The sequence below is a fragment of the Chaetura pelagica genome, unplaced genomic scaffold (assembly GCF_000747805.2).
Source record: "Chaetura pelagica isolate M959 unplaced genomic scaffold, ChaPel_1.0 scaffold396, whole genome shotgun sequence".
Lineage (NCBI taxonomy): Eukaryota > Metazoa > Chordata > Aves > Apodiformes > Apodidae > Chaetura > Chaetura pelagica.
Genome location: NW_009953493.1, coordinates 418,714 through 444,738, shown reverse-complemented (window position 1 = coordinate 444,738; position 26,025 = coordinate 418,714). Strand labels below are relative to the sequence as shown.

Below are 26,025 nucleotides of genomic sequence, written 5' to 3'. Positions count from 1 at the left end.
ATCTTGTACAAAGATGACACAGTGCAATTTAGCTACTGTAGCCAGGCAGTATAGAGGATAAATTTGTGCTCATGCTGCCCAACATGTGTCCTCTGGTCTCTGTCTAGCACATTTCTTTTTTTCAGAGAGCCAGAACGTTCCCTCCCTCTCTCTGAGTGTTTGAAGTTCTGGTTGTTTTGTTTTGTTGCTGGGTGGGATTCTTCACAGTAAATCAATTTAAGTAGAATTAAAGAGGCTAGTGGTTATTTTGGAGACTCTTCTAACAGACCATAGAAGTTTAGCCCTTCTCCCTTTTGCCGTGTATATGCCATGCACTGCTTTTTAGAAAAAAAGAAAGTTAAATGCCTCTATATGGGTACTTCTGAAACACACTATTGTGTGGCATGTGGAGGATTCTGCCCGTTTCTTGCTGAGAGCCACTGGCTGGGAGGTTCTTTGGCTGTTGAGAAGGCTGGAGCTTTCCAGCTGTTGCTGCAAAGAATCAAAATACTGGGTTTTTTTGTCATTCATGGGAAAATTTTACATTTTTGGAAGATGCCAGATCATCAGGGTGGGATGCAAAACCTCCTGCTTACAATATCTCCCTCCCCACTGGAGCAAGGACGTCAGATGTGGTGTATGTCTCTGCGCCTGGTCAGTGGGACAAATCCCAGCTGAAGAGGGTGACATTCCATCATTGCCTTGTGTCCCAAGGCAGCCAAGGGGGCACCACTTTCAGGCAATGTCTGTGCCATTTCCCAGCGTCTGCCGGAGTTCACCATGCACACCATCAGTTCTTCTCCAATGTGCAACCAAAAGAGCTGTGTAACAACTTCAGCTCCTTACCTACCTGCCCTAGCTTTGAACCCAGAGGTGAAAGACTTCTTGTATCCTATTACTATACCCCTGAGGAAACTTCATGCCCTGGTTTTCTTTTTTTAAATAAGTTGGGTCGGGGCTGCAGCTATGTGTTTTCATCCTTTCCATTTTGTTAGCTTCCCCCACACACCTTTTCTTCATTTAAATTGCTGGTCAGTGGTGTTCCCTCAAGTCCCTTTAGCAGATTTAGTAAAGGCTATGAGCAGAAGCAGATTAATTGGCTTTGTAGCCTGCTGTTCTCATTCATGGCACTTGAAAGCAGAGCAGTGTTGTACCTCTGCCTTCCAGGCTCTAATAGTCTGCAGATGTCCCGCTGGGATGTTTGCAGGCAAGATTTACCACCCAAACTGGGACCCCCAAAAATGTGATGCAAGTGTAATGCAGAGAGGAAGTGACTTCCAACTCTCTTAATCTTATCTGCCCATGAGTAGGAAAAGAAGATCTGTACACAGCAGAGCACTGGTTTTCCTTTAAACTGGCTGTCAGGACTGCAGGATATCTTTCTTCCTCTCAACTTGTCTTTTTTTCCATGAATTTCCTGTCTGACCTTTTGTCCAATATTATGTCCTTTTATGGGAGGGCCAGGAAAAGCTGGTCACATGTCACAAGCTGTGAAGCACACCAACAGCCTCAAAATTACTTTGTGGGATAGGTTTCCTCTGTCTTTAACTTCTGCAGTCAGATGTGGGTTTGAGTTCAGGTCTCGCATTGGTGGCCCAACATAATGCATGAGAGCTGGGAGACATCTGATTGCCTTCTTAGAAAATGAGATTTTGATGTATTAATTTCCTTCAGACAAAGGCATTTACAATTCAAACCTTTTAGAGAAAGTTTTCGTGTTAGTAATTAAAAAAACAAAAAGAAGCTATGTTAGAAGTTGATTAATCTTTGTGCTGGGGAGGCAGAAATGAGATACAGCTTCCAGACTGACACAAAATACTGCGTAATAGCTGATGGAAACCAGAATTTCCAAGTGGGATGAAAATTAATCATTTTGACTTTGACTATGCTGGCAAACTTTGTAAAAAGGAATAGTTGTGCAGGATTTTCTGTTTCAATTAATCATTAATTTTGTTAAGGTGCTGCTTGAAACTTTGATATACAATACTGAAGGTACTGCAGAAAAAAAAAAAAAAGAAAAAAAATCTCTAGGGTGCAGTTAAATTTCCACCCCCATCCCCCTCCAAGAAATCTGTTTGATGTATTCTTTATTTTTCTGGGTTCTGAATGAGGGTTGTAGTGCAGGTGTGCTTTTCAATCCAAGTCAACACTGGCCTACTCCTAGCCCAGAGCAGAAGGGCTTCCTGCAGTCAGCAACCTTCCTGCTCAGGGCTGCGTGGGTGAAGTGCTAGCCTGCAGATGCATGGCACTCCCATGGAAAAGAGCCCTGGTGACCATGAAAATCAGACTTGAAGGGTTTTTTTGGAGTTTTTTGGGTTTTTTTTTTTAGAGAATTCTTTGTTATTGACTGATTTCACTTTTTTCCACTTCAGAAACTGTCTGGGCAAACCATAAACCCAATGCTGCGGATGTTCGGCCAGTCCATATCAGGGGGAGTTGATATGGATGGCAATGGTTATCCAGGTATGTCCAATCTCTGCCAGAGAGAGCACTGGGAAACACAGCAGCAGGCTGAGCAAACAACAGAGCTGGTTGTTTCCAGGTTGCTGGTTCCTGCCATTGCAGGAGGCCGACGAAGCCGAGCATTTTCTTCCCTTTCCTCTCCATTGTTTGAAGCTCCCAATAAGAAGCAAAGATATTTGAAAGGAGCAACTGGCTGATTTAAGTCAGAAAAATGCTTTTTAAAAAAATACATGCTCTGTAATTTATCAGCTGACTTGAAAGAACTGAATTCTGTGCCTCCTTTTTAACTGTCTCAATGTTACAAAAATTTCAGATATGACGGTTGGAGCCTTCTTGTCAGACAATGTGGTTCTTCTGAGGTGAGCTCCTTGTCTTTGTCATCTGCTGTTGCCTTTGTTTTATGTCTGTTTTCTGTTTACACCTTACGTGGTCTAAGTCCTCCACCACTCCAATTTTCTCCCTAGCTCATTGTGTTCAGAAAAAGCAAGCTGGATTACTTTTTAAACAGAACCGTAGACATGGATGGTGTCAAAGAATGCACGATCTAATTTGAACGGCGTAGTGAGGTATCACAATACATGGCACTCCCAGAGCTATGAAGAAAATAAAGGGTTAGGAGCCAGGAGGAGATGGGTTGCATCTCAGTGCCTTTTTAGAAAGGTTGCTCTGAATTTGTGAGAAGGCTCTTTTATTGTTCTTGCATTTGCATAAAGTAAATAAATCATGATTTAAGGGAACACAGTGGAGCAAAAAGCCAGCTGCGTATGATGCTGGGATGCAATTTTGCAAGTTAGAGTGGAACACAGAATGAAATAGGAGTCTTCAGGGAAATGAAACGCGGAGACGTTTGCAATGCATACAGGATTTGGGCTGCTGTTTTGAGTATATTAGTTAAGTGCAATTGCTTGTTTCATCTGATGGAGAGATGTGTGACAGCTTGGTTCACCAAATTATGGAGTTGGAGAGTTAGAGTAGGAGAAGAGTTGAGATGCACAGGCATGTGGAAGAGAATGTGAAGTTTGAATTTTGGCAGCAGCTCCACTGTTACACTCTTTAATATTTAATAGAAAAATCCTGTCAATACCTAGATGTCATTAGAAGTCACTAGGGACTCCTGCATGTTGATGGAAGGTACAGGGATGTGGTGAGACTGGCAAGGCAAATTCTGGAGCTGCAGAACAGATGTGTCAGCCTGCTTCCTGTTCAAGGCAGGAAAAACTTGGCTCTGTTTCCATTTGAAACAATTAAACAAAACAAAACAAAACAAAAAAGTAGAGGGGGCAGGAAAAGCTCTTGATGATCAGTGTTACAAGTAATCGTCTTCTGAAGAGTTTTCTCTTCCTTCATCATGCACGCAGAGGAAGGCAATTGCTGCTTGTGTGAAAAGGTGCCCCAGGTGGGATCTCACAGCCGCACAGCTCTGAAACCACTAGAAAAAAATAACTGTGCATTTTTCTCCTGCATTGTTGTTGCACACAGGGGAGGAAATGGCAACCTGCAAGGCTTGCTGTGAAGTTTAAAGCAGCATACATCACAACAGCATGGTGACCTCTGTCCACACCATCAGCCACTGCCTGTGCATTCTGGAGGACTTTAGCGCGTTACTGACTGGCTTTGGGGGCAGCCTGCTTAATTGGTGCTACTGCCAATTTAGAGCGTGTCACTCTTGCTGTTTAGATTCAGCTTAGGATAAAGAAATCAGCTTTTCTTATTTTTTTCCTCACCCCCTCCAGCAGCCTTTGTCAAGTCCTTTGGCCAAAACTAACAAATGTTTTGCCAAGTGATATTAAAGGCTTTGGTGGAAGCCGCGGTGACTTGGATTGGATTGTCGTTGTTGTATTGCTCGCGTGTGTGTATGGCCACTTGACAGATGCATTATGTTTTGCTTTTTTTCCCCAGTGCATAATCAAGTGAGCTACTGTTAAGGAGAAAAGACACAGTGCTTCATGGCTGGATAAATATTTTATTTTTTTTTCTAAGAGAGATATTTTTCTAGATCAATTACAGCAATTACTCTTTCACGTTTTGTCAAGCATTTGGTAAGAGGTTTTTTCCAAGGTGTGAAATGATCCTAGGAAGCTTACTCTTTTTCCTCCTTTCTCCTTCCCCCCCTATTACTGTATGTATTTCTAGAGTTAGCCTTCATCTTCCATCTCAAAAGGCAAACTTGCACTGTTATTTCAGGCTGTGGTAAGAATCTGAGAAGCTGTACCAGAGACTGAAGTGAGTCTTGTTCCAGTCGATATGAATTAGATGAAACCACAGTCCCTGTTCTCTTCTCATCCATTTCCCCCTACCTCTAAATTAAGTGGCTTGTGCTGTGAGAGTCCTGAAGTGGTTTGCTTATGTGGTCTGGCCTTGCACAACTGTTGGGACTACCTTAGAAGTGAATCTACTGATTGCTGCACTTTTTTTTTTTTTTAATTACTGGAGTTGGTTTTGGAAGAAGTTACTCAGGAGAGCCTGGGCTTTTGGGCTGCTTTTCTCAAACAAGCTGGTGAAACTTCTGTGTTTGTGTGAGAGTGAAGATCCACCTGGACCCTTGTGGCACTCAGCTTCCTCTACCATTCTAGTGGAGGTCTTCTTCAGCCAGGAATAGTTGTAGCAATAACCTCATGCTGGAGTTGCAGACTGGAAAGCTTTCATGTACAGTATACCAGGTTAACTCCTGAAACAGAATTGAGCAGTGTGAAATGATATTGAATCCTTACCACTCACCAGGAGGAAATCAGTGAAATGTTCCCTCCTCTAAAAACCATAAATGTATGTATGAATCCACCTTCTACTTCTGTGCTTCTGCCTCAATTTTCAGGGCAGAAATTCAACTATGGACCATTTTCTGGAAGCCTAAGGTCTCTGTGTACCTGTTCCTGACCATCCAGGCCACTTAGCAAGCAGTCTCACTTGCATAAGCTTGTTGTCCTCGGTTGCCTATGTGCTATTTTTGTTACCCTCTTCAGCCACTGGGAAGGGTTTATGCAACTTCTATTGGAGATGATGTTTATTATATACTATCAGTGTACAATACTGATACTGCCTGCCTGCAGTCTGTTTCAGAGCAGTGAACTTCAAGCTGATGCAGTGGTTTTCATTCAGAAACTTGTAGTCCTTGTCAGCTATGTCAAGTGGTATTTTATCTTACAGTTCAAAAGCACTCTCCTGTTTTTCATGTCTACTTGAAATTGTGCTATAAACCAAATATACTTCATTTTCCTTTGGCTGAGAAACTTCCCTCTGAAAGGTCTCTCAATTCCACTTCTCTGTTGATCTCCAGATCCAGACCAGTCATTACCATGGACATCTCCATTTTCCTGCCCGCGTCCATAAATATCACAGCTCCTCAGTGCCATGACAGCTTGCAGCTGGTGAACTGCCTCAATGTCACAGCCTGCTTTCGCTTCAGTGGCAAGCGTGTGCCTGGAGAAATAGGTAAGGTACCTGCTAGCAGGTTGACCTGGAGTCGAAGGCTCCCTTTGGAGTCAGTAAAAGAGCTTGTCAAATGAGAATATCAAATGAGAATGTCAAATGAGTTGTTTCATGGTGAGCAGGGCTATATGGTTCCAGAAAGTTGAAGTCTCTTTGGAATCTTTCTTGGGCATGTTTTTGCCTTCTGATGAAGCATATGTAATGCTGGGGCAGTTTCTTCCTCAGTGAAAGGAGGGAAATGTGTCCTTGGGCTTACTGCAAGGATGAGAGAACACAGGAGCCACTGATGTTTTGTGAGCTCATATTCTCTGTTTACCTCTTGACAACACATTTCTGTATCCATATCCTCCATCAATGCTATCTTGCTCCAGATTAATACTTTTGGAAAGTCTACAAGGGGATCTTGAAACAGAGCATTATAAATCTGGACTGTTGCTAGACAGGAGCAAATCCTATTCTATGCATCCGTTTACCTGTCTTTAAAATGATTATCAATAGCCCAGTATTTTACTTATGCTAAGAATATCTTCAAGGTTAGTTAGTCTCTGTAAAACACAGGGAGTTTGTTGGATGACTGGAATTGTTTAAGGTGTGTAAGTGTAATTGCACCTTGACTGCATTAAAATATTACTCATGTGTTTTACATCCCAATGTTTACACGCCTTAAATATTGTGTGATGTCGTATGGGATAGATAAAGCATTTCTAAAGATTGTAAAGTCTGGGTTTACCTAGTTCAGCCATTATGTTTTTACCTTCACCATGGTTTAGGAATGACAGAGGACTTGCAGAATCACAGAATCATCATGGTTGGAAAGGACTTCTGAGATCACTGAGTCCAACCATCAACACAAAAAAACCCCAAACACGAACAACCACACTCCACCAAAAAACACCCACAAAAAACTCCACAACCTTGGCCACTAGAGCTTGCCCTGAAGCACCACATCTACATGTTTCTTCAATACCTCCAAGGATGGTGACTCAGCCATGCCCCTGGGCAGGCTGTTCCAGTGCCTGACCACCCTTTCAGTGAAGAAATTCTTCCTAATATCCAATCTATACCTCCCCTGCTGCAACTTCAGGCCATGTCCTCTGGTCCTGGTGTTATTCACTTGGGAGAAGATGCCAACACTCACCTCCTTTCAGGCAGTCGTAGAGGGCAATGAGGTCTCCCCTCAGCCTCTTCTTCAAACTAAACATCCCCAGTTCCCTCAGATGCTCTTCCTATGACTTAGACTCTAGAGCCTTCACAAGCTTTTTAGCTCTCCTCTGGACACACTCCAGCACCTCAATGTCTTTCCTATAGTGAGGGGACCAGATTGAATGCAGACTCAAGGTATGACCTCACCAATGCTGAGTACAGACACATGATCACCTCCCTTCTCCTGCTGGCCACACTGTTACTGATGCTATTGGCCTTCGTGGCCACCTGGGCACACTGCTGGCTCATGTTCATCTGGCTGTCAACTATCACCCCCAGGTCCTTTTCTGCTGCGCAGCTTTCCAGCCACTCTTCCCCAAGCCTGTAGTGTTGCCTGGGGTTGTTGTGGACAGGACCTGTGTGCAGGACCTGGCACTTGGCTTTATTGAACCTTATGCAATTGACCTCAGCCCACCAATCCAGCCTGTCCAGGTCCCTCTGCAGAGCCTTCCTACTCTCAAGCAGATCAACACTCCCACCCAATTTGGTGTCATCTGCCAGCTTACTGAGGGTGCACTCAATCCCCTCATCCAGATAATTGATAAAGATATTGAACAAGACTGACCCCAAAACTGAACACCTTGAGGAGCACCACTGGTGACAGGCCACCAGTTAGATTTGACCCCCTTTGCCACAACTTTCCTAGTCTGGCCATCCAGCCAGTTTTTCACTCAGTGAAGAGTAAATCATGGCACTTGTCTATGCCATGATTTGCCCAGTTCTCCACAAGTGGGAGGCCGTGTCAAAGGCCTTACCTAAGTCCAGGTAGACAACATCCAGAGCCTTCCCCCATCCAAAAGGTGGGTCACATGGTCATAGAAAGAGATCAGGTTGGTCAAGCAAGGCCACCCTTTCATAAACCCATGCTGGATGGCCCTGATCCCCTGGCTGTCCTGCGCTTTCCATGTGAGCTCACTCAAGATGAGCCTCTCCATGATCTTTCCCAGTACCAAGGTCAGGCTGACAGGCCTGTAGTTCCCCGAATCCTCCTTCCAGCCCTTCCTGTAGATGGATGTCACATTAGCCAGCCTTCAGTCATCTGGGGCCTTCCCTGTTGACCAGCATTGTTGATAAATGATGGAGAGAGGCTTAGCCAGTTCCCCCACCATCTCCCTCAGCACTCTTGGCTGGATCCCACCCAGCCCCATCGACCTGTGCACACTGCAGTGTGCTGCTGAGGGAACCACCCCAGCCTCACAGCGTGCTGCATCTCTACAAGTGGGGCTGGTGAGGAGCTGTCATTCAGATGGAGTGACAACTACAAGCTGCTCATTGAAGTTGCTCTCCGCAGCTTGTCACTTTGTCACCTCAACAGCACAAAAAAGGAGTTTCTAAATTTAAGATTCCTCAGGATCCTCAAATACTGGTGCAAGTGAGACTTCTGTTTCTGGTTTTGTACTTTTTCCTTCCCTTGTAAACAATGAATCTCAGCAGACAAATGCTTGCTACTTCGTCAGTTAAGAAAACATTTACCTTCAAGTGCTCCAGGTGTGTTAATTCCTTTCTGAAAATCACTTAATGGATTTTCTGAATATCTGGGGTTACTGTTTAAAATTTTTCATTTGCTTTAATTTCCAAGCTCTGGACCTGTGGCTGAGAAGTGAGCTGCCTTTTTTCACAATCTAAATTTTCCCCTTGCGTTCAAAAGACCTGTCTTCCTGCTTCATCATGTCTTCTAAGAGCCAGCTTAATTCCTCCGTGTTGTCATACAAACTGTACTCAAGATGATTTATTGGGGTGAAAGCGCATGTGCAGCTTCTTTGGCGAGTAAAATCCATCTCATTACAATGAATTTTTTTACTATTAAGTAGATGATTATAAAACTTCCAACCATTGTCCTTTTATACAATGCTTGTAGCAAAGTGATTTGTCTTGAAAACATTTCAGCCAGAACCATCTGCCTTTATAAAAGCCCTTTGGGATATGATTTGGATAAAATGTTGCAAATCAGCTTTCAGTTTGTAATCTAACAGCCCATTTTAATTGTATTGTGGTTGAAGAGTATCAGTTAACAAAGGGTGGAACAATTAATGGAAATATTGCAATGGTTCCTCTTCTGCATTGTTAAATGTGGGGGGAAAAACAGAATATCCCTGTGAGTACATTGTTGTCCAGTTCATACTCTGAAAGGCATATGGAGGTGTTAAAATGCTATTTCAAAGTTCCCTCAGATGCTCAATGGAGGTGTTAAAATGCTATTTCAAAGTTCCTTGGCTAAAAGTGTTGGGATCATCTCCCCTTCGGATGTTCAGAGGCAGTCTGTTAATTTGGGTACTGAGAGCACAATGCTCACCAGGAACACCGGTCCCCTAAGGCTTGTCGGCGTGGATGCTCTAGACAGCTGGGGGCTCCTCTTGCTTTTGAGCAGCTGCAGTTGGTCACCTACTACATGATGTTTAGAAAATCAAGCTGAAGATGCAGGCAGCATTCCTCTGTGGCAAATGTGTGTATTCAGTGCTTACTTGAGTGTATGGTTATATCATTAACTAGCATGTGAAGGAAAGCTATCTTTATCTAACACTGCTTCACATGTGCATATAAACGTTCCCCACTCTCTTTTTTCTTTTTCTTTATTATTTTTTTTCCTAGTGATAGTTGCAATACTACTGGTCATATAACAGCCATGTTAGGATCTGTGTTTATTGGTACTGCTTGATCCTGCCAATGACAGTATAATTCCCATCCATTTTGTGGATACCATTTGCAGACTATGGTCTTTAGAAGTATGAATTTATTGCTGAAATGGTTTTATTTGAACAAAGAGCCATGCCCAATTGAAGCATGTGCTCTGCACTCTGTGCCAGGCATTTTCTGACCCTTTACTCTGCCTCCGTGCTTGCTGGGAAGTTGAGCATCTAGTCGTATGCCCCCCGACAGAGACAGCCTCTGCTACATCTTTGATGTGTGAGAAATGTGGCATTTTAAGTTTTCAGGCTTTCACCTCAGAATATCACTCAGGCTGTTCCTCCCTCACTTGAGGGGCCATTGCTTTGTTTCCCCTGGAGTCTCTGTATCTGCAGGAACAGCAGGGATGAGAGAAAGGCTATTCCTAGCCTGGATGAGCAGGCTTCAGCCTGTTCAAATTGTGCACTTCTGGGTGACCAAGACAAGAAAAGAGAGGCTGCTGGCATCCCTGTACACCAAGTGCTGTTACTGCATTCATCTCTGCAGGAGAATGGAAACAAACTTCTGCCCACAGTCTGGATAATCTCCTCTGCAATAATAACAGCAATTTTAACAGTGCCAGTTTGAGAATTAGGTGAATTTTAGTGGCAATGAAAAAGAATAGTTTTGGGCATTTGGCTAGAGGCAGACAGATGCATTAGAAACTGCTTCGAATTTTCTGCTGTACTCTTCACTTCAGATGTCCATTGTTTGTGAGTTGATCCATTTCTAGAGTAGTCCTCACATCCCAGATACTGTTGCCTGAAAGACTGAGGTTTAGTGTGGGGTAACAAGTTGGTTGATATTTTCACTGTGTATTGAATATAGAATCATAGAATGGTTTGGGCTGTAAAGGACTTCAAAGATCATCTAGTTCCAACCCCCTTGCCATCTGCAGGATCACCTTCTACTTGACCAAGTTTCTCAAAGCCCCATCCAGCATGGCCTCAAACACTTCCAGGGATGGGGCATCCACAACCTCCCTAGGCATCCTGTTCCAATGTCTCATCACCCTTACCCTAAAGAATTTCTTCCTAATGTCTAGTCTAAATCTACCCTGGTCCAGTTTAGAGCCATTACTCCTTGTCCTATCACTACCTGCTGTTGTGAAAAGTCCCTCTCCAGATTTTCTGTAGGCCCCCTTCAGGTACTGGAAGGCTATTATAAGGTCCCCCTGGAGCCTTCTCTTCTCCAGGCTGAGCAGCCCCAACTTTTTTGGAATGTCTTCATAGAAGTGCTCCAGTTCTCTGGTCATCTTTGTGACTCTCCTGCGAACTTACTCCAAGCGCTCCATGTCCATCTTGTGCTGGGAGCTCCAGAACTGGAAGAAATACACTAGATGGGGTCTCACGAGAGCAGAGTAGAGGGAGAGAATCACCTCCTTTGACCTGGTGGCCACACTTCTTTTGATGCAGCTCAGGACATGGTCAGCTTTCCAGGCTGCAAGCACACATTGCCAGCTCATTTTGAGGTTTTCATCAGCTAACACCCCCAAGTCCTTCTCATGGCTGTACTCAATCCATTCTCTGCCCAACGCGTAGTTATGTGACCCAGGTTAAGGACCTTGCACTTGGCCTTATTGAACTTCATGACAATTGCATGGGCCCACCTCTGGATGGCACCCCTCCCTCCAGCATGTCAACTTCACCACACAGCTTGGTGGTGCCAGCAAACTTCTTGAGGGTCCACTCAATTCCACTGTCCATGTTCACCAACAAAGATGTTAAACAGCACCAAACCCAGTACCAACCCTTGAGGAATGCCACTTGTCACTTGTCTCCATTTGGACATTGAGCCATTGACCACTACTTTGTAAGCGTGACTAGCCAGCCAATTCCTTATCCACCGAGTGGTCCATCCATTGATCTATATCTTTCTAATTTAGAGACCAGGATGTAAGGAGAGACAGTGACAAATACTTTGCACAAGTCCAGGTAGGTGACATCTAGGACTGAAGAAACAGGCCTGATCCAAAACCTTACGAAAGTGGACATTCTTCTTATCTGGGTCCTTCTGTAGTTGGGTGCAGGAGAGTTATTTCTGTCTCTTGTTTTTACAGTCTGTTTGGATGGAGGCCTGACTCAGTGCTACCTTTGAATGCCTCAGAAGCAGGGATGCTGTAGGGATGGCTTCCCACTTGGAAGCTAGGGACAACACTGTGAGAAAGTTTGAAGTAAGGGGAAAAAGAAAGCTTTTTGGAACAGGATAGGGGGAATATTGTGTGTGTGTTGTCATTTGTGAGGCAATTGTTTTTAATGCTTTCGTTACTTAAGAATTTTCTTTGCAAGCAAAGTTTGTGAATAATTTTATTGTAATTACTGGTAGGGAAGTAATTCCTTTTCCAATGGATTAAAAAAGTTATTTAGTAAGTAAGTTCTTAATTTTTCCTAATTAACACCTCCCTCATGCCCCATGGATCAGTACTATAGCTAGTAGTTAAGTGCTTATAGATGTTCTGAGCATTTTTCCATCTCCTTTTTGTGTGCTCTAGCATCATCTCAGTGGGTGACAAAGGGATGAACTGGGTAACTCCTTCATTAGAACAGCCAGCTTTGATTAGTTTTTTAGTTCATGGGATACCTCTGCTCAGTTTCAATACCTTCTCACTCCTCTCTGCTTCAGGGCTGCTCTCAGCCCTGTGAGGGGACCATCATATATGTCACTTAGGAGGAGGAAAATCCATTATAAAATACCTGCTTCCATTTACTTGGTGCATCTGTTATTGCTGGTCCTCTTGCAGATATGACCAAAAATTTCTCAGAGGGTGCTGTTATTGAGGCCTTTATGTATCAACCATTAGTTATGGAAAAAGTGTAGTCATTAGGAAAATCAGGCCTTTCATCTCAGCTCATCAAATCCACGCCAGAGTTTTATTTTGATCGTGTGAAGTTGAATGGGCAGATCCCCAGAAACACTTCTAACCAAACATGCTTAAAGCTGCTGGACAAATATTTGAAGGCATTACCTGCAAGAGTTAATTTGTTAGTGAAAACTTGCCTCTGGATCTCCTACTAGAGTGAGCAGGAGGAACTTAACACCAGCAGCAGTGCTAAGTTTGGCCAGTTATCTCCCCATGCTGATTGCTTTTTGGAAGCAGTGAAGCTGAGGAAAAAAAACAAAACACCTTACTCATGATATTTCAGTTTTTCCACTGATGTGACATCAGTGGATATAACATAGAAACAAGTTGTCAAAATAAAGGGGAGGCGTCTGGCAGGATGGGAACTATGCTGCTTGATTGAAAACATCCACTGCTGTTCCAGGGAGACAGTAGCTGGGATCATTTTGTGTGGAAGCCTGGTACTGGGCTTGTGTTGGGATGCATCTCGGTGCCTGTAGCGAGGAATTGCTCAGTGTCAGTAATACTCTGTGCTTCCTTCAGAGAGCCTCCGAGCCTCCCCAGGGGCCCCTGCAGCCCTGGCTCCCTTTGGTACTCCTCCTTTGAAGAGGGTCATGTTTCCCCACAAAGCTTTTTGCCTCTGCCTGTGCAGGGCCTGGGTTTGCTAGTAGGTTTTTCTTATCTTCGTTCTCGGGATGCCAGTGAAGATCTCAGCATGGGTGTATGCATTTCAGATCTTGAAAGCAGAAGGGAGGTGACTGGGTGTGGGATGTGCACACTTTAAAAAAGAAAAACAAGTGTTAAGGAGGCTGCTGGGATTTTAAACAGGCTCAGTTCTGTGTTTCTGTTTAGGTGGTGCTCTTCAGTGGGACTGAGCAAACACCATTTCAGGGAGAATTTTTGATGCTGAGCTTGTTAGAGTTTGAAACACATTCAAGGCATTATCTTTCTAAGCAAGTTATCCAAAAAGCAAGCAAAAAAAAGTTCAGGTGGAGCTCTGTGATGGTAGTTAGTCTGATTCCTCAGCTGTGGCTTTTCTTACTACCTAGGGTATGTCTCTGCTTGCTCTCCAATAACTTGTGAGTCAGCTTTTCATCAGAATGCAACACACTGCGAATGAAGTGAGGCCAGTTTGAATTATATGAATTGTGCATGTTCACGGACACTTTTGCACCAAGTTTTACAGTATCATTAAATATGTTCTTCAAAGTAGTGAAATTTTGGTGGAGAAATGATTTGAGCTAATGGCAGCAGTCTTACTAGAGAGACTGAGATTTTAATTGATTAAAAAAGCTCGCCATCACAAAACCAAATAAAACCACAGCAAAACTCAGCAAAGACCCCATTCTGAAATTTGGTATACAAGACTTCAGTCCAAGATATGTCACATTTACATTGATGGTTTATAAAATTCTGGCTTAAAAAGAAATTACATTTATGGGGAGCATATTATCTGGCATCAATCATTTGGGACTTACAACATAAAGAAAAGCCAAAGCAATAATTTGAGAAGCATCCTACATATGTAACAAATCAGCACAGGAGCCGGTACTGGCTGTTGTTTATGAAGATCAACTACTTAAGCCATTTATAGTGAACCAATCTCATGTTATTCCCATTATTGCCTTGATAACAGCTGAAATCCATACAGGCTGTCGTCTGTGATGGAGGATCTAACCAGCCATTGTTTCTGTTGCTTGGAGGCAGAAGCAGAACAAGTGTTCATGCTTCTGTTGCAGTTGCATTGCTCCTGATGTTGCTTTTACCAAAAAAAGGAAGATATAGGCAGCTTGGATTATTCAATCACTGTACAACTACTTCAGGTAATAAATAAGTTTTCTTTTGGTCTCAGATACATTCAGTCACTAACTAACTGATTGTGTTAAACTACCTCTCCTGTAGAACAGCAGGAAACAGGATTTACAGAGAAATAGCTCATTAGTCTTTGGGTATGTCTTCTATAATCCATCAGGGATGTGCAACATCTAAGAGGGAAATACTGAATGCAAGGCATTGACCTCTAGTTAATGTCTAAATGCTAAAATGACTGCAAATCAGCAAAAGTAACTAGTCAGGAAATGCCACATCCTAGTTAACATTTACATGGTTTGTGCTGTTCTAGAAGGAAAACAAACAAGGAGGCTACTGTTGTTGTTTGCATTGTGGTTTTGCTTTTTCTGCTAGCAACTTAATTTAAGCATCTCTTGTTTCTTTTTTTTTTTTTTAATTAAGTGTGTGTATTTTTACACCTCATTTCCTACGGGAAAGGATGGGCTGGGGAACGTAGTGACACAAAACCTGCGAGAACATCAGTAATTGGATTTGATTTTGTGCAGCAACAGGAAACTTGGTGATTGACTGAGGGCCTGCAAAGGGCCTGACCTTTCTTCAAGCACGCATGTCCTGGGGGTAACAGGATCCATTGATAAGTGGCTAAAAAATAGCTATTGTTCACTGACATCCTTTGCTTTCTTCTTCTTCCTTTTTAAAACAGGTTTGAATTATAACTTGACTGCTGATGTGGCAAAGAAGGAAAAGAGCCAGCAACCCAGAGTTTACTTTGTGACTTCTGGAGAGACAGTGGGGCAGATCACAGAGAAGTTACAACTGTCATACAAGCAGGAAAAGTGTGAGCATTACTTAGCCTATGTCAAGGTCAGTTCATTCCTATCCTTACTTATGTTGGTCTCACTGCAAAACTACTTTTTTTTTTTTTTTTTAATACTCAACCAATTAAAGTGATTCTCTTTGGCTTCAGATGGTCATTATTTTTTTGACAGGTGACTTCTTCCTTGGCATAATTTGTCAGTCTGAGCACCATTGAGCCTTCAAGACCTGGTGCCAGGAATATGTATTTTATTTACACTTGATCAGGCACATTTGTTAGGGGGCTTCCTTCTTCTTTTCCTTGGATTGTTGCTACACTTGTTGTACTGAAAATAGGGAGGTGAAGTTTTGTTTTGGCAGGAGCAGCAGGTTTAGTGTTTAGTTTTGTGTAAGGTCTGACTGCACAAGGGGCTGGTGATGCAATCCACGTGGGAATGGCAAGATATCATGGAGTCCTGAAGCAGTTGGACACTGGAGTTTGACGAGCAACCTGGATTTCATCAGAGCTCAGAAATAGCAGTGGGATAACTTAATTTCACGTGTCATGGTCCTGGGGATACAGAAAGTGCTTTCCATACTTGCTAGGGCAGAGAGAGGGTCTGTTCTTCCTGTGATAAGCTCTTCATCCAGGGTCTGCTAGAACTGTAGTTATTTTATCTTGGCAAAAGGGCCATTCTTGTTTATAAAGTGAGCATAATAGTTTTCATCTCAGCTGAGAAATGTATAGAATGGATTTGAAAATTTTGTGAGAAGAAGATACATGTTTTAAACTGTGTGTGTCTCACCAGCACTAACCTGGATTACCAGTCTAGAGGGCAGTTTGAGGCAACATGGTTGTGTGGCTGAGTTGTGTATTTTCCTTACTGAGGGACATATTCCCATAGTATGATCTAAATTCAGTGGATATCACTTGGCACTGTCTTGTTTTGAGAATCTAGCAGGCGCAGACATCCCTAACTGTATAAACTTTTCCAGGAAGCTTCTTTGTACCTAAAAACTGTGAGAATGGGAGATAAAATTCATCCTTTGGCTTTATCAACATTTTGTGCGTGGCTGTTGAGAGAAAATAAAACAAATAAAGGGACCACCAAGGAGGAAATTATGTCCTGTTAAGTTGTGTGGATCTCTGGGAAGAGACTAGATGTCTTCTGTGTTGTTGTTTTGTTTTCCTTTGTCTTTGGAACCACCTATAGTTCCAGTTGTGGAAAAGCTCATTAAAGCAAATGCAGACATATGAGATTACCCTTACTTAGAAAATGTAGTGGTGAGTTTACTAATTCTGGTCTTTCTCAAGTAAACACATTTGATTACGCTTTAATGTTTTGAGATCAGATGAAAAGGAGCATGTCCCTTTCTATCTAACCCAGTAATGATTTCTTTCACACTAGTCTTGTTGTAGGTTTTGGGAACTCCACAGCATTTGTTAAAGGACAACAAATGTCCAGGAAACTATTTTATTTATTGTAGCCTGTGTAGTTGATGTTGGGAATGCACGGGGAAGAACTATTTTTCTGGAGAATTCCTGGGAAATTTAACTTATAGGCAGGAGAAATATTTCAACATGTTTAAAAATACCAGCAACTTAAAGCAAAGCAGCTGGTTAACAAACAAGGCTGCTGACTTTATATATGATACAAGCAGCTATTTTTCACAGTTGGAAGAATAGCAGGAAGTGTCATTGGTTCGTGTAAGGGAGAATGCAAAATAGTGGAGGAAGATAATCCCTGTGCTTTCATAGGAAAGGTGATATGATCCACGAGGCTACATGGCATTAGAAACATCAAAGAGAGCCCTGCAGATTCTGGAGGAGTGGAAATGGGGTCATGATCTTTCACTGCTATCCTTAGGTAACAGCTAGTTAAACAAAAACAAAACCCCTGAAAAACAGAAAAACTCCCCAAACTCCTACCGGAAATCTTGATTGCATAGTTTTGTGATGGAATGGGTGATAAAAGATGTGGGCTTAAAATCTATTAAGTATTTCACTTATGCTTGCCCCTTTACCTTTGTTTTTACTGTATGCCTGATGAATTCACCTCCATGGCACATTGGGTTGTTTGTAGTTGGATCCTTAATCTGTGCACTTCATTGTTCATTTGAATCCCTGGTGACAAATAGATTTATATGGTAACATGAATACATCAGTTCTGGACTGCCTGTGATCAAGCATAGAGAAACTGCTTGAACTTAAGCATTCAGAGATAATGAAATTGTTTTGCAATTGATAAGTATCAACCTTTTGAGCTTGACTCCTTTTCTATTTGTGGTCCCCTCTCAGGACAGGAGCTACTGTTCTTATTGCTGCTGATGAACTTGAATATTAAAGTTTTTCCTCATAAAAGCATGACTGAGAAAAAGGGATCTCAGAAGGTTTGTAGTATATCTGTAGCTCAAAACTTGATCTTGTGCAACACAGGCTACTGAATTATATTTTATATTACTAGAATTATGGTAATTTATGAGAAAATGTATTTTTCTGGTTGAGAACAGAGAAAGAAATGGAAATACTTTGGGACTTGAAAATGTTTTGTGTAGTTTTGTACTACATCTCAGGAAAGATGCAGTTTTCTGATTCTTTTTCTTTATTCCCCCCTACCTCCCACCCTGGTCTCTACTGGAACCTGTCTGATAATTTCTCATTTAGAACCTTTAATTCTTTAGTATGCCTGGACAATTTTTCCAGTACTTGCAGTGCCTCAGCTGTCATCTGCAAAAGTTGCATTCATTGTAATTTAAACAATCTTTGGAGGTTTGACCAATACATTCAATAGAAAATGGACAGCTGGTGCAAGTGGCCATTCATTGACAAACTGAGGAGCATTGCTTGGTGTTCTTATGTCTGATTCCCTGCTGTCTCCTGGGAGGTCCTCTGCTGCTGGACAGTTCCTCTTCTGGAACACGTTGGTGCTGCCAGTTTCCCTCCACAGTGGTGAAACTAGTACCAGGAAATGAATACGTTATGTGATAACCTTTCATCAATTTTGCTGGAGAAAAATGAAGGAAAAGTCTAAATCTGAATATTTTTTTCTGTTTTAATGTTGGTTTTGGGTTGTTTTTTTTTGTTTGTTTTCTATTTGGTTTTTCTGGGTGGTGTTTTTTTTGGTCTTTTTTTTTGATAGAAGGAGTGGCAAGCATAAATGTGAGAAAATGGAATGTTTTACAAAGAGGAGAAGGAGCAGAGGTGCAGAAGTATGGGTAAAACCAGAAAAGATTAAGAGAATAAATTGGAGGCTTTACAGTGTCTTCTTAATCATGATATCTGGGCTTGCAGCTGAAATGTAATGTTTTCTCTTGGGAAGTGTATTTGTTGGATGGTGCTCAGAAGACCTGAGCAGTATGTTTAAGACATGCTGTGATCGGGGCATCAGGTCTGAGAAAACATTGTTTCCTGTTTCCAGTAACTGCTCTGGTTGTTTATTGCTTATGTGTGCTCCCCTGACATTTAGAATAGATTTGCCTGTGGATAGGACAAGAGAATTTGATGCACAATGGAAAGGACATTGCTGCTGCAGATCTATGTGGAGTCAAATATTGTCTTCCTTGGCTTATCACGAAGGTGTAATGATGATGATGGTGAAAGCCCCTTCTACAGTTACTGCATTTATTAAGGAAACCCTGTCTGTTGTCTTATCCCACAATGGGCCAGCCAGCTGGGCTGCCCGTTGCTACCAGTCACTGCTGTCTGTGTGTAGAGTGAACATTGTAATAGCTTCAAACACCATCAGCAATCCTGGCACATGATTAAACCAGACACAGCATTTATATTTTCCAGAGATCTTTATCTTGGTGACTGTCTGGTTGCTTTAAGCAGTCTCTTGTTGCTCATTGTATTCTTATTGGATCCAGTTGTAGGTCACTGGGAGGATGGGGGCTGAGCAGTAGCTGAGAAATGGTAATACCAAAGGCTTTTCATAATGGTGTGTAGGTGAGGAGCTCATGCTGTGTTTGTACAGGCAGGTTTGGAATAAAATGCCACTTTTTCAGCAGAAACTGTACAACTATGTCTTATTCACTGCTGAATTCTGTAGTCAATGTTTGCCTTTTTATATTTCTGGCCGTTGTCTTCCATGCATCACTGTTACCTTGTGTCTCTAAAGATACTCAGGGCTGCTGATCTCACACAACTTCATCTTTAGTGCTCTCCAGCCTTAGTCACACTTTGTGCTTGTGATTTTTTATCATTTTTTTTTTCTTCCTCTGTAGCTGTTTCATCTCATCTGAGGAGGATGTGCATGTTGAGGTATCTTTATCATAGAAATATTTTTTTCTAGAGTCTGGGTAGCAGAACATTCAGTCACACCCATCATATGTGATGTAGAGATGATATTATTTTGATATTTTGCAATATTTATTCTGAAAGCTGTATGCCTGTGAATTAGCATCTCTATGTTAAGGTTTGGCTGGTGGTGTTACAGGATACAGAGAGACAGAGACACTCAAAGATTTATTTTGAAGTTTTGAGTTTTGTTGGTTTTTTGGTGTTTTTCTGGGGGGAAAGGGTGGTTTCTCCCTACTGTCAACAGAGAACTTTTTGGAGAAGGGGTTTATCTGCAAAGCATTTTGCTGAAGCACTTCAATGAGGTTTCATGGCTCCAGGTTGAGCCTGATTGCTCACATTTGGTGAGCCTTTTCCTGGCATGCTGATACTGCAAGTGATGGATTGTGTATTGGACATACATGATAACCACTGCATTGAGGAAGAAGAGGTGAAAACTAGGTGAGCACAGATCCTCTTGGTCGTGAAGCATCTAGTCCTGCTCACCTCTTCCTGGGAGAGGAGAGAAATCAGAGCAAGTCAGGGGATAACACTTGAACCAGAGATTGCTTTCACAGCAGCAACAGCTATGAAGACTTAGTCACAGTTACCTAGAATTTCACAGAATTTGGACCACTGGGCAGACAAAAAGTGCTGACCTGTTCCAGCCTGCAGCAGGAAGCTTGTTTTCACTGCAAGAAAGACAAAAGCTGCTGTGTAGTTTTGCCAGGAATGATGACTGCAGTGAAGTGCAGCGCTAAGACCAAGAGCAGAGTTGATATCTTTGGGTTTGTTTCTTTTTCTTGCTTTACATAGTTGGGATTTTTTGGGTCTTTTTGCTGAGCCAATTGGAGAAACTGTCAGGTCAGCCAGATGCAGTCATAGCGTATGTAAATTCTTAAAAGGCTATGGGACAGGTTGGGTGATCAGGAAGCACAGAGGTTTATTTACAGAAGCCTAAGCCCTGTAACAATTCTGCTTTCCAAAAGTGTGCAAAGCGTACTTATCAGCTGTTAGCACAGCCTGCCTCCCCTCCAGCAGAGCAAAACAAATACAGTCTTAGCAGAATAAATATAGTGGGTTTTGTTGCCTTACTCTGTTGTAAAGCAATCAGCCCTCTCCTTTTGGATACACACTGGCTGGCACTGTGTAGAGCTGGTGTGTCACCTTGAAAGGGAAGCCTGGAAGAAGAGAGGCTGCGTTTTTTCCCTGAATAGCTCATATGGGTAAGGGAAGAACAGTTGTTAGCTGCATGACTCTGGGTTCTTTTTTCATTGTCTCTTAAATACAGGGATTCAGAGGTACCAGAAAGAGTATTAGGAGTTAGTGGGAAGACTGACATCTTTGAGCTGAGCATTAACTGTATCAAGATTTAAATACTATTAATGATCGTGAAATTGTCTTGGGTTTTTCCAAAGGTTTTTGCAAGGTTCACCAAAAGCAAGTAAGATTGACTTTCCAGGGTGAGCTTATACTCAAATTCAAAACTACTGTGCAGAATGTGGCCAACATGAAGCTGCCAAATATGTTTTGGTGCTGTACTCTATTGGGCAGCGTAGCTAGTAGGCTGTTTGGTAGCCCAAATGGTATTGTGTGCTGAGGCCAGTGGGAGGTTTTCAGATGTGAGCTGAAAGCAGAGGTTTTACCCAGATGCCCTCTCTTTCCCACCTTCCTAGGTTTTTAAAGAAATCACTTTTATTCCCTTCACACTGATAGATGAAATAACTAGGGGGTAAATTTTTCTCTCTTTTCTGTCTTTGAGTGTTTTTTGCTGGATAAAAGCTTGTACATTATAAAAAGAACAAAACAAAATAAACTCACCCCTATTCTTTTTCAAGTTTTAGGCAAGATTTTAAATTTGGTTTGTTGTTGCTCTTCACCTTTCCAGCATATATGAAAATAGCCAAGTACACTGTTTATGGCCCAGACAGAAATTTTGTTCTTTAGTGGAGCTGCTGCCAAACAAAGTGCCTATTAATCACATTCATAAAACCAAGTAGAGAGATTTTATGCTTCTGAAAAGAAATAAATATAATCTTGGATGAGGCTCAGTCAGTAGACTTGTAGGACAGCAGCTACTGAAATTCTGCTTTGCCTTTCTTGGATTTCTTTTTACCTGCCTATTTTTGACTGCATTGTTTCCTGCTAAATCCTAAAGGGTTCCAAATTTTAATCTAGAACCTCTTAGTAAACTCGTCCCTTTGATATATTCTATAATGAGAAAGAAATACTGTTGTGAGTTTTTTTCCAAGTAGTCTCTTAAAGCCACACTTCGTAAGTTTTTACGGAGTTGCGAATTATTTTTATTGCGTGTAAAGCCTTAATGAAGTGTGGCACTTTGTTGCTGTTCTTAAGGCACTCAGTAACAGGCATATGCCTGGCTTTACTGTCTGCCAACTGAGTTGTTTGTGTCCTATAGTGTAGTTCCTCAAAAATAAATTTAATTTACATATTAAAACATTTGGACACCCAGGAGAGGCGGATATAGGCTTGAACAGAACGCAGCTCTTTTAGGGAGGAGGATACCAGAGCCCGTGGTTTCAAGAGACTGTCCACAAAAGTTTTGCATTTCCAAATGCACAGCACATTGAGGAAGTGAATGGCCAAACAGAGATAAGAGGTGCTGCACTTTGAGCTAGGAAAAGCAACTTCAAATGGCAGGTAATGATGGATAGGAATATTTTGCTTTCTCTGACACTTCTGGTTAACTAAAGAGCTTGTTTTCTCAGGTGGAAAGAAGCAACAAAGAAGGCAACACTACTGTTTTAGAAACTTCCTAAGTTTGTTTTTTGTACAGAGTGATATAAACTAAACACATGATGGCAAATTGTTCCATAAAAGTTTTATTACTACTTCTTTGGGACAAATTTACACTTAAGAGGAATATGCTTAACGCTAGAGTCTTGCTGCAGAAAATGACAATAGGGAACAGCTTGTTTGTCTTGGTGGTTTTCCTGTTTATAACACATGGAGGAATATCAGCCTGTGGGGTAATCTCAGACACACACATGTACACAGTCGGCATATCCTATCCAAACTGAGGAACACCTAAAATTATCACCCTTTCATTTTGCTACCCGTAGGAAGGAATGAGCAAGGCACTTCACTGGGAAACACTGGAGGCAACTTCCAACAGAAAACTCCTCTCTAGGCTAAAAAGAAAACAATTAATTTTGCTGGCTGTGGCTTCTGGATATGTTCCAATCCTATAACCTCATAGAATAGACTTAAATCTCCTGGGAGACTCTTACAGATGTTTGGTTTAGTTTGGTTTGGAGGGCTAATCCAGTGCCCTAATTCATACTGAAAGTGCCTGACAATATGTTTGAAGAAATGTGGGAGTAATAGGTTGCAAGCATAGAGCTTTTTTTGGCAGACAATGCTTTTTTTCCCTTTCTCCCTCACTGCATAACTTCAGTTGTGGAGCTCAATTGTCTTGAACTCCTGAGGTCCAGAAACAAATGAGGAAAGGTGCATGCCCTGTGTCATGACCTTCACCTCCACGTGCCCACTAGCATTTCTATATACGTCATGGTAGTTACAGATGGTTTGGTTGAATTGGTGATCCAAACTTCTATCTGTGGTCAAAGACTTCCAGTTTGTCGCAGAATTTTAATTAATCAATTCTCCTTGTAGAGTTCCATGACCTCTCCTGGAGTCTCACGTGTTTTAGGGAGTGTTTAGTATTCTTTCCTGGAACCTGCATGTTGTCCTGCAATACCTGTGTTCCTCTGGGATTTTGAAAAAAGTAGTTATCCAGAAGATGAAATTGTTTTCCATTTGCCCACAGTGGCTTTGACTGAATGGCATGTGCTTAAGCTTGTTTCCTGACTTTATGTACAAGATCTTCTTATGGATTAGATGCATTAGGCATATTAGCTTGCACTTCTCCACTTTGATATGCCATCATTTTGCAAGACCTTTTCTCCCATCAAATGTTTGTGGCCACTGTGCTTACTTTCAGTGGTCTTTTTTGCTTTGAAAAAAGGATCATCTTTAAAATAAGCATACTTTTGAAAGCTACCCACAAAGCAGTGAAACAGTCACATTTTAGGAATATGTGCAATCTAATTTTGAGAGTTTGTTTCTTCCATTTGTGTCTTCTGACTGACTCACAGTGTTATGTACCCATTGTTTTCATCTGGTGTTAAAATTTGTATTGCTGTGTATGAATGACACAGCTTCAAAAGAACACATTTTCAGAAGGAGGTATTGTAAAGGGGGTGTAGAACATAATTAACTAATTGATTCTTAAGCCAAAACACAGTCTTACTGCACCAAAGAGATTTCTCTGAGCAAATGCCACCACAAACATAATGTAGCACCTTCAGTGTTCCACAGAAAGTTTCACCAGAGTATCTTATAGTCTGCCTTTTTCTGTCAATCTATTGACCACTTTTTCTGCCTAGGTTGCACTTAGCAGTGTTTGTGACTTCTCATATGTAACACAAGCACTTTCTTGTAAATAAAGTCCTTGAAGTTATTTGTGAAAGTTTTTCTCTGTGAAAACCTGAAAAATACTTAATAATGAATGGCTTTTGCATGCTTTTTAAATACAGTATCAAGCTGAATTATTTTGTTGCCATCTTGTTGTTCTAGCTATTTTTAATCTTCATTTATGTGTAGTCTTTACAGCACTGAATATGTTTTACTCTGCGATATGTGAATATGCCTAATGCCATCAGGCTAGGATTGGGTGATAGCCTGACTGTAAGAACAAATAATAATGAAAAGGAGGAGAATCCTCCAGCTTTTTCTTTTTTTTTTAAATCCTGGGAGAATACCCAGGTCTGCTGTTAAATTCTAGACTGCAATGTGAAGAGTTAGCTGTAAATCTAAGGGAATCTAATGAGAGAGTAAAGTAAATTTACTACTTCCTCCTTTTGGCACACATACTGCATCACTTAAGACTTCCTTAGATGACAAAATAAGTTAAAAGTACAACTGGTTAAACTTGTCATGACTTAGTAATTTTCATCCTGTTAGAGGACACACAGCTTCTCATTTGGCAAGACTGACTATAAGAGAACTGACTGAATGTAACTTTGGTAAGAAGAGTGTAAAACTAGAAATAATGAACAAAAATGTGAGTTAAAGCAAGGTATATCTTATGTGAAAGAAAATAAATGAAGCAAGGTATATCTTATGTGAAAGAAAATAATAAATTTATGTGTTTTTCATCTGCTAGGATACAGATAGCACCAAATGAAATGTACCCTTAACCATGAAAAGTAGTTTTGGTGAAGTCCAAGTGTACAGGGACAACAGTCTGATGAAAGGCTTTTAAGATCCTTCCCTTGTAAGGGACTAAGTTCTATCACTCTACATCCAAATTTAGCTTGTGTGCTTTTGCTCTGGGAGCTAGAAATAGTGCAAAAATTGAAAAGCCTGAAACTTTGTCATGCTCAAAGGAGTCAAAAGAAGTGTTGAAATATATGTAGATTTTTTACCCTCTTCTGTTTCCCCCTTTCACTGGAGGACTGGGGACAAGCAATGGCTCATGGATGCTTTGAGAACTGACTGGATAGCTGAGGTTGTCTGTAAGATACCTTCATTTTTTTTTAGGAAATATTGAAGTTTTCGGTCCTTAAATAATTAGGGAAAAAAGATGTGGCAGGTGTTCCCAGAAGTGCAGAAGCAGCAATAATGTTGGAGTGGCACAACTTGTGAACTTTGATTTTTTTCTCTTCAACCTCTGCTCTGTCTTTCAGGTACAAAGTCCTTGAGAGCAGCATGAAAAATAATAAAGCAGAACCTTTTTTTTTGTGTTATTGTTTTCTCATAATGATTTTCTCTATTCAGAGAAAGCAGGCGTTTTCATGCGACTGTAACAGCCATAAACTACTCCTTTTAAATCACGGAGTGGTTCTAAATCTCTCTTTTGGTTACATGTTGCCAAAGGAAACCATTGCTTCATGCCCTAGTAAAGTACAAAAGCCTGAGAAATTCACATGATGACAAATGCAATTTTGTATGAAAAATATTACCCATGTGAAAGTGAGTCAGTCCAATTCCCATATGTAGTGCATGAATCCCCACCTCAGAAGCAACTTGCCATTCAGTGAGCTCTGCAGTTCACAGTGAAGAGGAGGCTTGAGCCCTCCAGCTCTAACAGGCAACCCATGAGCTCCCTGTGACTTGGAGAGGTTGGTGGGGGCCCTAGCACATGCCAGCAGCCAACTTATCCACAGCTTGCTTAGAAGAAAGGAGCTGGAGGAGGTGGTTTCCATTTTCTTGTGTTACCCGTGGGATCGTTTCCTTGAAGGCTGCCCCTGTCTGCTTTTGAATTGTGGCAGCAAAAGTCATGACCTGGTTTTGAGAGGCTGAGCCATGGAGCACAGCCAAGTTCAGGAGCCCAGTCCACAGGCAATACAAGCACTGCAACCCTGGCAGTAGAAGTAGATGGCAAAAACTATCCCAGGTGTCAGCAAGAGGTGAGGATCTAGCCTGGAGATCAGGGCAGACCCTACTCACATGAGACAGTGTTTTCAGCCTTTCCTGGACCCACTAAATATTTCCTGTGCAGGGGGATGAGTGAGTGTTTAAGCCTGTTTCTGGGATGGTGTTTCCACCTCTGGTATTTCCATTC

The 26,025-nt window shown here is 41.7% G+C and overlaps 1 protein-coding gene across 1 annotated transcript in view; it reads left to right on the top strand.

The window, feature by feature from the left end:
- Positions 1–26,025, top strand: part of ITGA9 (integrin, alpha 9) — a 212,360-nt gene that overhangs the window by 30,959 nt on the left and 155,376 nt on the right. The window contains exons 12-15 of the mRNA XM_009999062.1: positions 2,352–2,442; positions 2,756–2,801; positions 5,717–5,871; positions 15,069–15,229. Coding sequence (XP_009997364.1) covers positions 2,352–2,442; positions 2,756–2,801; positions 5,717–5,871; positions 15,069–15,229 — 453 coding nt within the window. The remainder of the gene's footprint in view (positions 1–2,351; positions 2,443–2,755; positions 2,802–5,716; positions 5,872–15,068; positions 15,230–26,025) is intronic.